Source organism: Vulpes vulpes, chromosome 14, assembly GCF_048418805.1.
Source record: "Vulpes vulpes isolate BD-2025 chromosome 14, VulVul3, whole genome shotgun sequence".
Taxonomy (NCBI): Eukaryota; Metazoa; Chordata; class Mammalia; order Carnivora; family Canidae; genus Vulpes; species Vulpes vulpes.
The window spans coordinates 23,979,644-23,993,358 of NC_132793.1; the positions used below are offsets into that span (position 1 = coordinate 23,979,644).

The following is a 13,715-nucleotide window of genomic DNA, read 5'->3' on the forward strand; positions in this document are numbered from 1 at the left end:
GAAAAAGTGGATCTTGTTGGGTGTCCTCCATCAGTATTCCAAAGACAGTGGGGACTCAGGATGTATTATCTGGGAGGTTGGCTACCTGCAGTTCTGTTTCATCTTCTGATCAATTTCTGTCAAATGGCTTGTCTGTGGAGCTCTCTTCTCTATATAGTGTAAGAAAGCTAACATGTACTGAGCCTGGCTCCATCCCAGCCCTTTTTAGGCTTTCTGAAAAGTGTTCTTACCTAACCTTTCCAGCACTTCTTGGCAGTAGGCATCATTTTATTATCATCACTTCCATTTTATAGTTGAGGAATGGACATTCAGAGAAGTGGAACCATTTTCCCAGAGACACACAGCTAGTAAGTAGTGGAGCTGGGATTCAGACCTACGTTTGTCTCCAAAATCTATACTCATCCCCCTGCACCATGCCCAACTCCTGAGAAAGATCACTAGTAGTAGCCCCCGGAAGATGTTCTGTTATCCTGGCTTCAGAGAAGGAAAAACAGGCACTGACATAGATATGCATTAATGGTCCAGAGAATTTGGTTTATATTTCAAGAGCCTGAGTTCTCTGTTCTAACCTTCCTGCCAGTCTTCATAACCAATGTACCAATGTGCATGGTTCCCATTCTATAAAACTCAGAGCTCATGTCTCCTTCCCATAACATAGCCTTGGCCTAGCATCTGACAGAAAATCTTCATTGGCCTGGCAGGCTCCAGAACTCTGGCAGCCTTGCCCAGCATTGCAGGAGGTTCTGGTCTCCATAGTTTTGTGACCATATTTTCACTTACCTTTTCATAGAAATGTTGCCAACTCTTACCAGCGACCTAAAAAGCCCACAGCCAGTGATTTGGATTGTCTTTAGGAAGACACTGAGCTAGCTGGACCCTTCTAAAGCTTACAGGACTGTGAGACTTTGCCAAGCCGAGTCTGAAGCATTTGCTGTGTAAAACTGCTTAAGTGTTTGGGGTGTGTACATGTTTGTCTCCACATCTCAGATTTATACCCCACTGAGTCAACTCTGACCTTTGACCTACAAGACAAGAATGCCATTTAATCCCTGAAGAAAAACTTTATGAGTTGGACATTTAGGTACTACGCAGAAATAGGCCACATGCATGTTGTTTAGGTACAGCTGAGGAGGGTATAGATCTGGCCTCTTCCTGTTGGCTTCCTTTTAGCACTTGGTCAGTTCTCAGAAGAACACTGGAAATGGAGCTCTGTTCCCACCCTTCCTGATGAGAGCCGTGATCGTGCTAAGCACTCAGGAGAACAGTACTGGTGATGCTTAAAAGTTTGGAGATAAACAGTCCCACTGCTTACTAACTTACCTACCTTCTCTGAACCTCTCTTTCCTCATCTGCAAAGTGTGGGTGACAATACTGCGTACTGAGGAGTAGCTGAAGTGTAGTAGGGATCACACATTGTAGTGCAAGGAAAGGGCCTAGGACAGAATTTGGCACATAGTGAGGGTTTAGGGAATGGTAGCCGTTATTGTTTGTTTAAGGTAACATGAACTCCAGTTCCAGTGCATAAGAGTTGAAAAGCTGCCTGCAGCAATCAGTTGTCTTTCTGGAAAGGAGCTCATCGTGGCTAAGGGTCCGTAGAATCCACTGACCAAACTATCAGAGAAGAATGTCAGCAAGGAGGCACTTCCTGCCCTGGGTTTGGTTGTCAGAGGAGCCTCTGGCAAGGGAGGCTACCTGATTACTCTGACAAGCAGCCATTAGAGCCCAGTAATGAAGGTGACTTCATTTGTTTTCTTCCTCAGTGGCTCCTGGGGTAAGGCCCAGAGCTCGGATGGGGGTTGGGGGTGACAAGCTGTTTCTCTGGTGTTTACTGGGCCCTCTTCACCACCACCTCTGGACGTCTCTGGGTCCCTGCAGTTTTCTGCTGTGCTACTTGGTCTAGGCCCCCATGTCTTGTGGGCAACAGAGCCAGCCACTCCCTGAAGTCCCCTAGAGAGTATTTTTGGGTTCAAGGGATGGGGTTAGGAGTCTCTAGGGTGAGCCTGGTCCCTGACTGATCTCTCCTTCTCTGTCTGCCTGCCCCATCCCGCCCCAGGGAGCACCCTATCTTCTTCATGTTCATCCAGATTGCTATCATCTCCATCTTCAAGTCCTACCCAACGGTGGGGGATGTGGCCCTCTACATGGCCTTCTTCCCTGTGTGGAATCATCTCTACAGATGTGAGTACTCCTGCCTCTAAACCTCTGGTGGCAGATTTGTGTCAGCCTGGTCCCTGGATGAAACGGCCAAGGAAAAAGCAATTGATAGGCATTTGCTTGGCATCTGCTCTGCTAGCAGCACTGGGAGAGAGGCAGTGACCTGAGTGTCTGTCTGCTAGGCACCACAGACTAATGATGATAATAAAAATAAGCATTTTGGGGTGCATGGTAGCTCAGTCTTTTAAGTAGCTGCCATCAGCTCAAGTCATGATCTCAGGGTCCTGGGATTAGGCCAGGTCAGCTCCCTGCTCAGCAGGGAGTCTGCCTTTCCCTCTCCCTCTGCCCTCTCCACTCCCTGCCCCTTGCTTGAGCTCATTCACTCTCTCTCAAATAAAAAAATAAAATCTTTAAAAAAAAATAAAATAAGCATTTTCTTAAAGATTTACTTATCTGAGAGAGTGAGAGTGGTGGGAGGGGCAGAGAGAGAATCTTAAGCAGACTCCCTGCTGAGTTCAGGGCCCACGACATGGGGCTCTACCCCATGACTCATGAGATCACAACCTGAGCTGATTCCAAGAGTCTGACATTTAACTGATGGAGCCAACCAGGTGCCACAAAATAACCACCATTTTTTGAGGACTTACTCAGTAATTACCTTGCCACTGTGGTTTTAAGAATGTTCCATGCATTAGGTCATTTTACCTTCACACCAGCCTTGGTAGGAAAATATCACCATTTTGCAGGTGAGAAAACTGAGGTACAGAAAGGTAGAGCCACTTGTTCAAGGTCACATGATAGGTAAGTAGAAGGGCTGGCTGTGAGCCTCCAGGTAATGCTGTCCAGTAGGACTTTCTGTGAAGATGGAAATGTCCTATAGCTTCACAGTCCAATACAATAGTCACTGGTATGACTGAGAAACTCAATTTTTAATGGAAATTTATTTAGATTTAAGAAGTCACACACACTAGACCTTGGGCTTTGAACTATTTCCCAATACTGCACCTAAACGTCTGTAGAAGACAGATGGCAGCACTAGGCATCTGCCTGCTCTGAAGACCACTTCAGCTCTAACCATCCCCTCCTCAGAAGATGGCATAGAGTGAGCTAGTTCTGCTTCCTAGGCCCCCAGTATCTTCCTCGGTTGGGCTCTTAGCCCTCTGTGAGCGTTCTTTTCAGTGTTTGTGGGCTCCCTGAGATAGGCTTACAATTCATGTACCTCTGTGTACCCAGCACCCAGAATCAGACCTGACCCACAGCTCAGCAGGTGTTTCTGGATGGGTTTTTCAGCCTCCCTAATAAAGAGGCAGTGTTAGTGGCCCAGCCCCACTTGATTCTCTAAACTAAAACGGGAAAGGAGCTGTGGAATTTGCCTTGCCTACAGTTGGTGCCCAGCAAGATGTCAAGAATGAACTGGAGGAGGGCAGGCTTCAGAGGAAGTAAATCTTTGTTATTGTTTGGGCCTGTCTGGGTGGCAACCAGGAAGTGAAACTGACCAGATGTTAGAAGGAAACCTACCTGTAAATCGGGGCCTCTGAGCAGAGGTAAACAACAGAGTGGGTGGGCCAAGCCTGGGCTGCCCTTGCAGGTGGTGGCCTGTGGGGCAGTAAGCAGTCCAGCCTGACTGGGAGAAGGAAGTGGTATCTTCTGCCTGTGACATCCTCATTGCAGAGTTAAGAATCACCCTGTCCGGGGATCCCTGGGTGGCTCAGCGGTTTAGCGCCTGCCTTTGGCCCGGGGCGTGATCCTGGAGTCCCGGGATCGAGTCCCACGTCGGGCTCCCTGCATGGAGCCTGCTTCTCCCTCCTCCTGTGTCTCTGCCTCTCTCTCTCTCTCTCTCTCTCTCTTTCTCTCTCTCTGTCTGCCATGAATAAATGAATAAATAAATCTTTAAAAAAAAAAGAAGAATCACCCTGTCCAGCGGGCTGTCAACCTGGTGCCCCTCAGCAGAGTAGAGTGGTCATGAGGCCACCATACAAGTTGACATGCCCCAGATTGTGACTGAGTGGGTGTTGGGTGCATTGATCCTCTTTCCCCAAAAGTAGGGTCATTGTTTTATTAGCTATCTATCCCAAGGGGCACCTTTTGCCCTTGGTTAATCTTTCATCCCGTATTACTGAACACAGTCTGGAGCCAGAAAGACTTGAATCTGGATCCTGGCTTTCCCATTTCTAGCTATTTTTAGGAAAAATCATCTAACCATTCTGAGTCTCTTGGTTTTTAATCTGTCAAATGGGGAGAATATCTCCCATGGGTGTTTTAAGTTTGAGAAAGAAATATATGTAAAGAGCACTGCAGTTATCACCAGTAACAATCATGCAGGAGCACCTCCTGTATAGTTCCATGATCAAAGCTTCAGGCTAAGTAGTCAGAGTCCATCAGAATCATTAGAATAGGGATCCCTGGGTGGCGCAGCGGTTTGGCGCCTGCCTTTGGCCCAGGGCGCGATCCTGGAGACCCGGGATCGAATCCCACGTCGGGCTCCCGGTGCATGGAGCCTGCTTCTCCCTCTGCCTGTGTCTCTGCCTCTCTCTCTCTCTCTCTCTGTGACTATCATAAATAAATAAAAATTAAAAAAAAAAAAAAGAATCATTAGAATAAACATATTTTTCAAAACTTGAAATAAGCTATTTTTATGTCTTCTAGGGTTGAGGCAGAGAAAATAAGGATGGGGTTTCCAGAAACCTAGATGATCTAATAGATACTTTAGCTGGCTGGTTGGGCAAGCAGTTTACAGTACAGCTTAATTGAAGATCCTGCACAGAGCATTGGCTGACCCCCTCGATCACCAGCTCCTATGGCAGAGAATACTCATACTCAGGGTATCTGTTTGGGCCATGACAGCTGTGAGTCATTACATTCAGCCAGGAGCATCTCCAGCCGAGTCCTTTGGACCTATGGGTGGAGACTTTGAGAAGTCTCTAAGTCTAGGTTGGATATATTCAGACTTGTAATGTGGTTAAGAATTTAGTTTAAACATTAGTTGCCAGTGGGGACATGCCTGCTCACACATTCACCTTCTTGTTTTCCTGTCCTGGCCAATGGGGAGGAGAGGAGGTATGTGGGTGCTGCGTTGAGTGTAGGCCCCTGACGCTCTGTGGGGCTTGGGGCCAGGATGAGTCATACAGACACACAATTGCGATGTTAGGGAGCAGCCTGCTGGTAGAACCAGTGCTAGCCTGCAGTGGTCCAGCTAAAGAGCCAGTTACCAGAGGCTGAATGTGTGTGTGTGTGTGTGTGTGTGTGTGTGTTGTTTTGTTTTTATTGACTATTGTATAAAGGTAAAAGAATACGGATGAAAAAACATACAAATTATAGAGAATAACGATACAATAAGCACTTTTGAAGCTCCCAGGTCCCCTCTACACTCCTAGTAGGACTGGATTCTTCAAGTGGAATTTTATTTTATTTTTTAAGATTTATTTATTTGAGGAGTGCCGGAGTTACTCTGTCGGTTAAGCAGTTACCTTCAGCTCAGGTCATGATCTCAGGGTCCTAGGATGCAGCCCTGCACAGGGCTCCCCTGCTCAGCAGGGAGTCTGCCTCTCCCTCTGCCCCTCCCCACCATCACTTTGCTCTCTCACTCTGCACTCGCTCTCTGAAATAAATAAATAAAATCTTTAAGAGATTAAATAAAATATTTGAGAAAGGGAGAAAGAGAGTGAGCACTAGCGGTGGGTGTGGGGGCAGAGGGAGAAGCAGACTCCCTGCTGAGCCCGACATGGGGCTCCATCCCAGGACCCCGAGATCATGACCTGAACTGAAGGCAGCTGCTTAACTGGTGGAGCCTCCCAAGCACCCTTAGAATTTTATTTCTGAATGCCTGAGGTTCAGAGAGGGAAGGTGACTCTCCTAAAGTTTTGGTTTGTCAGTAACAGAGGCAGAGACTGGATAGGCCACCCGGTGAACTAGTGGGAAATCTGATTCCCTCTGACCCAGTAAGTCTGATGAAGGGTGAACCTTTGGCCTCATTAGTCGCTGGTCATCTCTGACATCTCTGACACCCAGTGCCTGGAACAAGCTGTCCTGTGCCCCAGGTCCCCAGCACTGGGCATTCGGGTGCACAGCTTTAATCCTCTGGCCTGCCAGCCAACGAGGGTGAGTAGCAGCTCCCTGTTCCTGCAAAGGTCACCACAGGCCAGAAGCCAACTGGATACGAGTGATAGTTCCTCCGGGCACATGGGAATGCATCTTTGCAGCTGTCTGTAATTGCAGCCGGGAGCCACATAGGAGCCTCTTCCAGTCTCTATGCACTGTGTCACCTTCTTGTCACCCTGTCTGAAATCCAGAGTGGCTGGAGGTAAGGAACAGTGACCTACCTGGGCTGTCAGGCCACAGGGGTTTTGTTTAGGAATAATGTATATCTTTTTCAGCAAAATAATTTCCAAGGGATCAGAAAGAACTGCTAAGAGGGACATCTGACTTTTGGTTTCGGCTCAGGTCGTTATCTCAGGGTTGTGGGGTTGAGCCCGGTGTTGGGCTCTCGGCTCAGCACAAAATCTGCTTAAGAGTCTCTGCCCCTCTACCCCCAGCCCTAAAATAAATAAATAAATCTTAAAAGAAAGAAAGCAGCACAGAAATGTAAACAGTGATGTGGGAGTAGAGGAATGGCAAATAGGATTGTTCTCTCTTCAGGTTGTAACATTGTTTAATAATAGTAACTCTCAATGTATATAGCCCTTTTCCCAGACTTCTTGTGCTGGGAGGAGGGAGGTTTCCCTACAAAGTCTCAGGAATGCTTGAGTCAGGGCTTTTCCTTCTCAGCTTTGAAAACCCAGAATTGTGGAAATTTCAGTTTAGAAAAGAAGACCCTACAAGCCCTCCAGGCCAGTGTTTCCAAACTGTGGGAGTTCACAGACCACTAACTTTTTAAAAAACTGGTGACAGAGTTGCTAATTTCTTATTTTGCTGAAGACATTAAAAAAGTCCATTGCAGGGCTCCTGGGTGGCTCAGTCGGTGAAGCGTTTGCCTTCAGCTCGGTGAAGCGTCTGCCTTCAGCTCACATCATGATCCCAGGGTCCTGGGGTTGAGCCCCATGTCGGTGCCTTGCTCCGTGAGGAGCCCACTTCTCCCTCTGCCTGCCACTCTCCCTGCTGTGCTCTCTCTCTGTCAAATAAAATCTTTTTTAAAAGTCAATTGCCAGCCATTCATCTTCATTTCATAAAAGAAAGGGCTTTTTAACAACAACAACAACCAGCAACAAAGAGACACCTGGTCGGGCAGCCCGGGTGGCTCAGCGGTTTAGCACTGTGCCTTGGCCCAGGGTGTGATCCTGGAGACCACGCCAGGCTCCCTGCATGGAGCCTGCTTCTCCCTCTGCCTGTGTCTCTGCCTCTCTCTCTCTTTTTCTCTGTGTCTCTCATGAATAAATAAATGAAATCTTTATTTTTTTAAGATTTATTTATTTTTATTTATGAGAGACACAGAGAGAGAAAGAAAGAGGCAGAGACACAGGAGGAGGGAGAAGCAGGCTCCATGCAGGGAGCCCGACGCGGGACTCGATCCCGGGACTCCTGGATCGCGCCCTGGGCCAAAGGCAGGCACCAAACCGCTGAGCCACCCAGGGATCCCCAATAAATGAAATCTTTAAAAAGAAAAGACACCTGTCATTTCTAATGAACCTTAAGTTCAAAGCATTCACCTTTATTTTATTTTATTTTTTTAAGATTTCATTTATTTATTCACCAGAGAGAGAGAGAGGCAGAGACACAGGCAGGGGGAGAAGCAGGCTCCACACAGGGAGCCCGATGCAGGACTTGATCCCCGGACCCCAGGACCACGCCCTGGGCCAAAGGTGGCACTAGACCACTGAGCCACCCAGGCTGCCCAAAAGCATTCACCTTTAACAAGAACTCTGAACTACCTTGTTCTGACTATCGTCATAATGACCTAGAAAAGTGAAATCTCTGTAGCAGACTGGTCTGGACCTTATATTTGCCCTGGGTCTGCAACTGTAATCCTGTGGTTTGAAGCCTTGGTTGCATATTAGAATCACCAGAGAAGCAGTTCCAAACATGGATGCCTAGCCTCCACCTCTCAAGACTTTGATTTACTTAGACCAGGTGGGGCTTCCCAGGCGATGTTATTTTGCAGCCAGAATTGAGAATTGCATGTGTAATCCAGTCCCCCTTCCGATGATGAATTCCTGGTGTAGCAGTTCTGCCAATTCTACCAAGTTTGCGTACAATCAAGACAAACAACCTTAATGTTCAGGAGGTTCCCCATTTTCCGAAATCTCCTCAAACTCTGATTTGGAAAAAGGGATTTCCCGAAGGTCAGAATCAGAAAGAGGAAGGGAGCTTCTGTCATTAAGTGACTGCTGGGACCTAGATCCATTGGTAAGTTTTTTTTTTTTTTTTTAAGGCATTCTTTTCATTAGTTTATTTTAAATAATACTTATTAGTTTCTTTTAAAATACAATAAAATGGGCAGCCCAGGTGCTCAGCGGTTTAGCGCTGCCTTCAGCCCAGGGCATGGTCCTGGAGACCTAGGATCAGGTCCCACGTCGGGCTCCCTGCAAGGAGTCTGCTTCTCCCTCTGCCTGTGTCTCTGCCTCTCTCTGTGTGTCTCTCATGAATAAATAAATAAAATCTTTAATAAAATAAAAATAAAATACAATAAAGTATAAAGAAAAATAAGAATAGCATATAATCCTACTGTCAGATACCCCTTGAGTTTAAGGGGGGTGGTGGTGGGAAAGCACAGTGTGATAGGCAGAATAATGCTCCCCTTCCCACAAAGACGTCCACATCATCTCCAGAACATGTGAATATATTACTTTATGTGGCAAAAGGATCTATTTTATTTTATTTTTATCTGAGAGAGAGACTGAGATAGAGCAAAAGCAGAGAGGAGGGAGAAGCAGGCTGTCAGTGGGAAGCCCAATGCAGGGCTCCATCCCAGGACTCTGGGACAATGACCTGAGCATTAGGCAGAAGCTTAACCAACTGCCTGGGTGGCACCCTGATGTGGCAAAAGGATTTAAAGTTAAAAATGTTCAGATGGGGAGATTAGCCTGGATGCTGCAGGTGGGCCCTTAAAAAAGTAGAAGGGCTTGGAGGCAGGGTACATGTGGGAGATCTCTTCCACAGTTTTGCTGTGAACCTAAAACTGCTCTAAAAACTAAAGTCTGTTTTCTAAAAAAAAAAGGTGGAAGGGAGAACAAAGGGGAGGTCAGCATGCTGCGGCGTGGGAAAGACTTAGCCTGGTGTTGCTGGGGGGAGTCGGAGAGGCAAGAACCCAGGCAGCCCCTCCTCCCAGCAAAGGCAAGCAGACACCTCCCCTAGAGCCTCCCCAAAGAGCACACGGCCCTGCAGTACCTTGATTTTAGCCTACGAGACCCATCTTGGGCTTCTGACCTCCAAAACTATTAAATAAACCATATGCTGTTTAAGGCACTACGTTAGTGGTGATTTGTTACAGCAGACATAGAAAATACTCAGTAATATATCTGTGCCAGGGTTTTTTTTTGTTTTTTTTTTTTAAGATTTATTTATTTATTCATGAGAGACACAGAGAGAGGCAGAGTCACAGGCTCCTCACAGGAAGAAGCAGGAGAAGCAGACTCCCCACAGGGAGCCCAATGCAGGACTCCATCCAGATACTGAGATCATGCCCTGAGCCCAAACCAGACACTCAATGGCTGAGCCACCCAGGTGCCCCAGCCTGTCCTTTGTTTTTTTGTTTTTTTGTTTTTTTTTTTAAGATTTTATTTATTTATTCATGAGAGAGAGAGAGGCAGAGACACAGGCAGAGGGAGAAGCAGGCTCCATGCAGGGGAGCCCGATATGGAACTCGATTCTGGGACTCTGGGATCATGTCCTGAGCCGCAGGCAAACACTCAACCGCTGAGCCACCCGCGCATCCCAGCCTGTCTTTTAAGGCCAAGTTTGGGCCACACTGTCCTGCTCCTTCCCCCTCCAGCTGCACTCCACCTGCCTGCCAGTACCACTCTGTGTGTCAGGTCCTCTCTGGGACTTCTGGGAGAGCTTCCTACCTGGTGAGAATCCATAATCCCTCTAGGAGTGTGAGGTATGATGTTAGACAGGGAGCATGTCAAAAGAGATTTTCAAATCATCTAAGGAAAAATGAAGGACATTTGAAGAGAAAGGCAGGGAACCTAAGACATGAATTTTAAAAATTGGAAAACATTTTTCTAAGACCCAGGGCTATGACACCATAGACTCTGGGGCACGAGGAGGAGGTGCTCTAACCTCCATGGGTTTATCCTGCTGTTCCTGTCTGCGATCCCATGTGGACCAACAGCACTCTGCTTGAGGAGTGTGGGGGAATTACCTTTGGACACTCTGAGATTGGGGAATAGAGGACATTGTCGTGGTGAAATGCTCCCCTTGCAGAGCCCAGAGGCCTTCACAGTGTTGCCAGACCCACAATGGGAGGTGCAGAGTCCAAACCTAGGACTTCCCACCAGTTTTGGCCATGGGAAGCCTTTGACTCAAGGATCTGAGGCTTGCCTCTTGGCACCCCCAGAGCCTCAGAATCTGGGAGGAGGATTCTGCCTCTGAGCTACCCCAGGCTCTTCCTGGACCTCTTCATCCTGTGGGGCCATCCTCACAAGAAAAGGTACCAAGGAGAATCAGTATTTGGCTAACTGTGACCATCTGTCTTTGCAGTCCTAAGAAACATCTTTGTCCTCACCTGTATCATCATCGTCTGCTCCCTGCTCTTCCCTGTCCTGTGGCACCTCTGGATTTATGCAGGAAGTGCCAACTCTAATTTCTTTTATGCCATCACGCTGACCTTCAACGTTGGGCAGGTAAGAGTCAAGGGCTGCATGGGGACAGGGATTCATTTTGTAGCTTCAGACATTGAGGTTCTGTAAACTGGGCATTTGGACATGAGTGAGGGGACCATTCTTTCCCTGAAATAGCTCCTAGTCCAGTAGAGAAGATTAAAGAAGAGAGCAGTAAAAAGGCTGAATTTGGTCAGCATTCATTAGGCACTGTGTGGAGCCCTTGTCACACTGAATTCTCCCAGCAAGCCTGTGAGATAGTGCTATCGCTAATTGACAAACAGCAACCAAGGCTCACCTCACACAGGTTGTCTTCTTGCCCAAGGTCGTTGGAGGAGCCAAGAACCAAATTCAGGAAAGGCTTCATTTCTGAGCTACCCTCTTTCTATAACAGCACCTGGGCTGCATGGCACTATGGTGGGTGCAGTTGGTGGTGGGTGGAGGGTAGGAGGAGGGAGAGGAGAGACTTTCCAAACTGGGACAGCAGAAGCAGACGCAGGGAGATGAGAAATAGTTCAGTCTAGCTGTTGGATAAGTCAGGGCACATATCTCGGGGTTTGGATTAGCGGATGAGAAAGCTGTAGGGGTCAGAGAATGAGAGGTACCAGCTAGGAGCTCTAATCTTCCCTTGACCCAGGAAAAGCCCCTCCCTTGGTGCCACAGAGCAGTGGTTCTCAGAATCAAGGTGAAGGGGAAGTTGTTAACGTAGATTCTCTGTTTGTGTTTTAAATCCTGTAGTTGTGACTGTCACAATTACGTGGCTTTGATTGTCCAAGAAAACAAACGGAAAACCAGATTCCTGATCCCACTCCCAAGACTGTTGAGCCAATAGACAGGAAAACAGAGTCAGGAGTTTGTGTTTTAAAGTTTACCCAGAGATTCTGCTGCAGGTGGTCTAGCAAACTTTCCTGAAGTTCCCTTAGGTCAGCTCCATCTTCCTTGTGTGAGGTCTTATGAGAATCAGTTGTACCATTTACCATTTCACTTGCCATTGGCACAGTCAGGCATTTCCTGTGCTTGATGGGAAGCCAGGCGAGCTGGAGAGACTAATGATGCCAGTGATAGTCCCCAGGGAGAGCCTTGCCTCCAAGGTTAGCTGCTAGGAAAGAAGAAGGGAGGAGTTTGGATTTTTGCAATGAGTGATGGGTCTGGTATTTCCTGCACGGACATTTCTGGACAATTAATGTCCAGCCTGGCTATTTATCTTGGTTTGTGAACAGCAGGAAGAGAGATGGAGGGCACTGTAGCCTGGGTGGGACCATCCTGGAGTCTCTGTTCTGTCATGTTCAGGTTATTCATGGTGGATGCTCAGCCCCTCCCATGTCCTCTGTAAACAGAAATGTGCAGGATTCAACTTAATATTTGAGGAACTCCAAAAGGTTGTTCTGGCCCTTCTGTCTTGCTGAAATCCTTTTAATTATCCTTTGAAAGTGATGGCTGGCATGTGAGGGCACTGGGCCCGCCCTGGGCCTCTGGGGAGCTTGGCAGGCTCCACTGCAATAGTCCACAGCTTGTCGTCAGCTCATGAGTGTCAGGTGTGGATCAGGAATACAGTTGCCGTGATTATGAAGTATTCATGGAACTTGCCAGAGGACAGCTTTTTTTCCCTGTGGCTGCCTTTAGGAGGGAAGGGTCTCTGTAAATGGTAGGGGAGATGTTTGCAAGAGCTCAGGGGCCACGGAAGGCAGAAGAGACAGAACTGTTGGAACACGGGGTTGCAGGTGGGAACAAAAGGCCAGGGGGAGGGAGTGTCCTAGGTAGTGGCTGAGCTGCGTAGAAAAACCAGACTGAGCCCATGGCATTGTCTTTTGCCTTTTTCTTTTAACCTCTTTTTAAAATATACTTTTAATCAGATGAGTATTCATAATACATGAATTCATTAATATTGCTGGGAAAAGAAATAAAATGAAATAGAAGCATTTGGAATGGTAAGGTCCACCAGGGTCCTCATCTCTTCTCACCCCAAGGCAGATGTCATGATTGGGATCGGTTTGGGGTGTCTTTGCAGATGCTCTCTATGCATTTACGACAGCTCTCAGTATATGTGCACACATACAGAACTTTTTTACTTATATAAAGGAACGGCCTCCTACTCTAGGTACTGTTCTTTGTCTTGATGGTCTCCTCTTCATAATGGCTCCAAGAGCCTGTGAGCAGGAGGAACTTGATTTATTTGACTAGATAGGCCCATGCTGATGGACATTGAGGTTGCTCCTGGTTATTCTGCTATAAATGGAAGAGCCTTGGGCATCCCTCCACATAATCTCATACACACATGCCAGTGTTTTCTTAGGATAGACTCCAGGTGGTGAGATTTACTGGGTCAGAGGACATGTGCATTATGCATTTAGGTAGATATTGCCACGTTGCCCTTCAAATAGATCATACCAACCTCCAGGCCTCCCAGCTGTGGCACAAGTATCTATAAGCTGGCAGTTTATGCAGACATCACACACCTGTGTCATCAGCCACCTTGGGTCTGGGCTCTTGAGTCAGACAACTTTGTTGGGTCAAATGTTTTCTGGAAAAAAAAAATGTTTTCTGGGACTGCTGGTTTTGTTTGGGCTTTGTGGCTGCTGCTGCCAGGTCATTAGAGGGACATGTCACATGGGGGCACTTACCAAGGCAATCACTCAAGTCCTATCACTGTCCTGGAGCACTGACTGAGGTAGGAAGAGTGCTCTTCCTAGAGGTTATAAACCCCTGCCTTCAGGCTGTTGGGAGCCACAGAGTGCAAATATGAGACATTTAGAATTTTAGTAACTCTTAAGTGCCCCCTCCTTAAAAAGGCCTTCCATGAAGTTCCCC

The 13,715-nt window shown here is 47.3% G+C and overlaps 1 protein-coding gene across 2 annotated transcripts in view; it reads left to right on the top strand.

Annotated features, from left to right (window-relative positions):
- Positions 1–13,715, top strand: part of PIGU (phosphatidylinositol glycan anchor biosynthesis class U) — a 121,619-nt gene that overhangs the window by 98,104 nt on the left and 9,800 nt on the right. For both annotated transcript variants that reach the window (XM_026009858.1, XM_026009857.2), the window contains exons 10-11: positions 2,054–2,178; positions 10,789–10,931. In XM_026009858.1, coding sequence (XP_025865643.1) covers positions 2,054–2,178; positions 10,789–10,931 — 268 coding nt within the window. The remainder of the gene's footprint in view (positions 1–2,053; positions 2,179–10,788; positions 10,932–13,715) is intronic.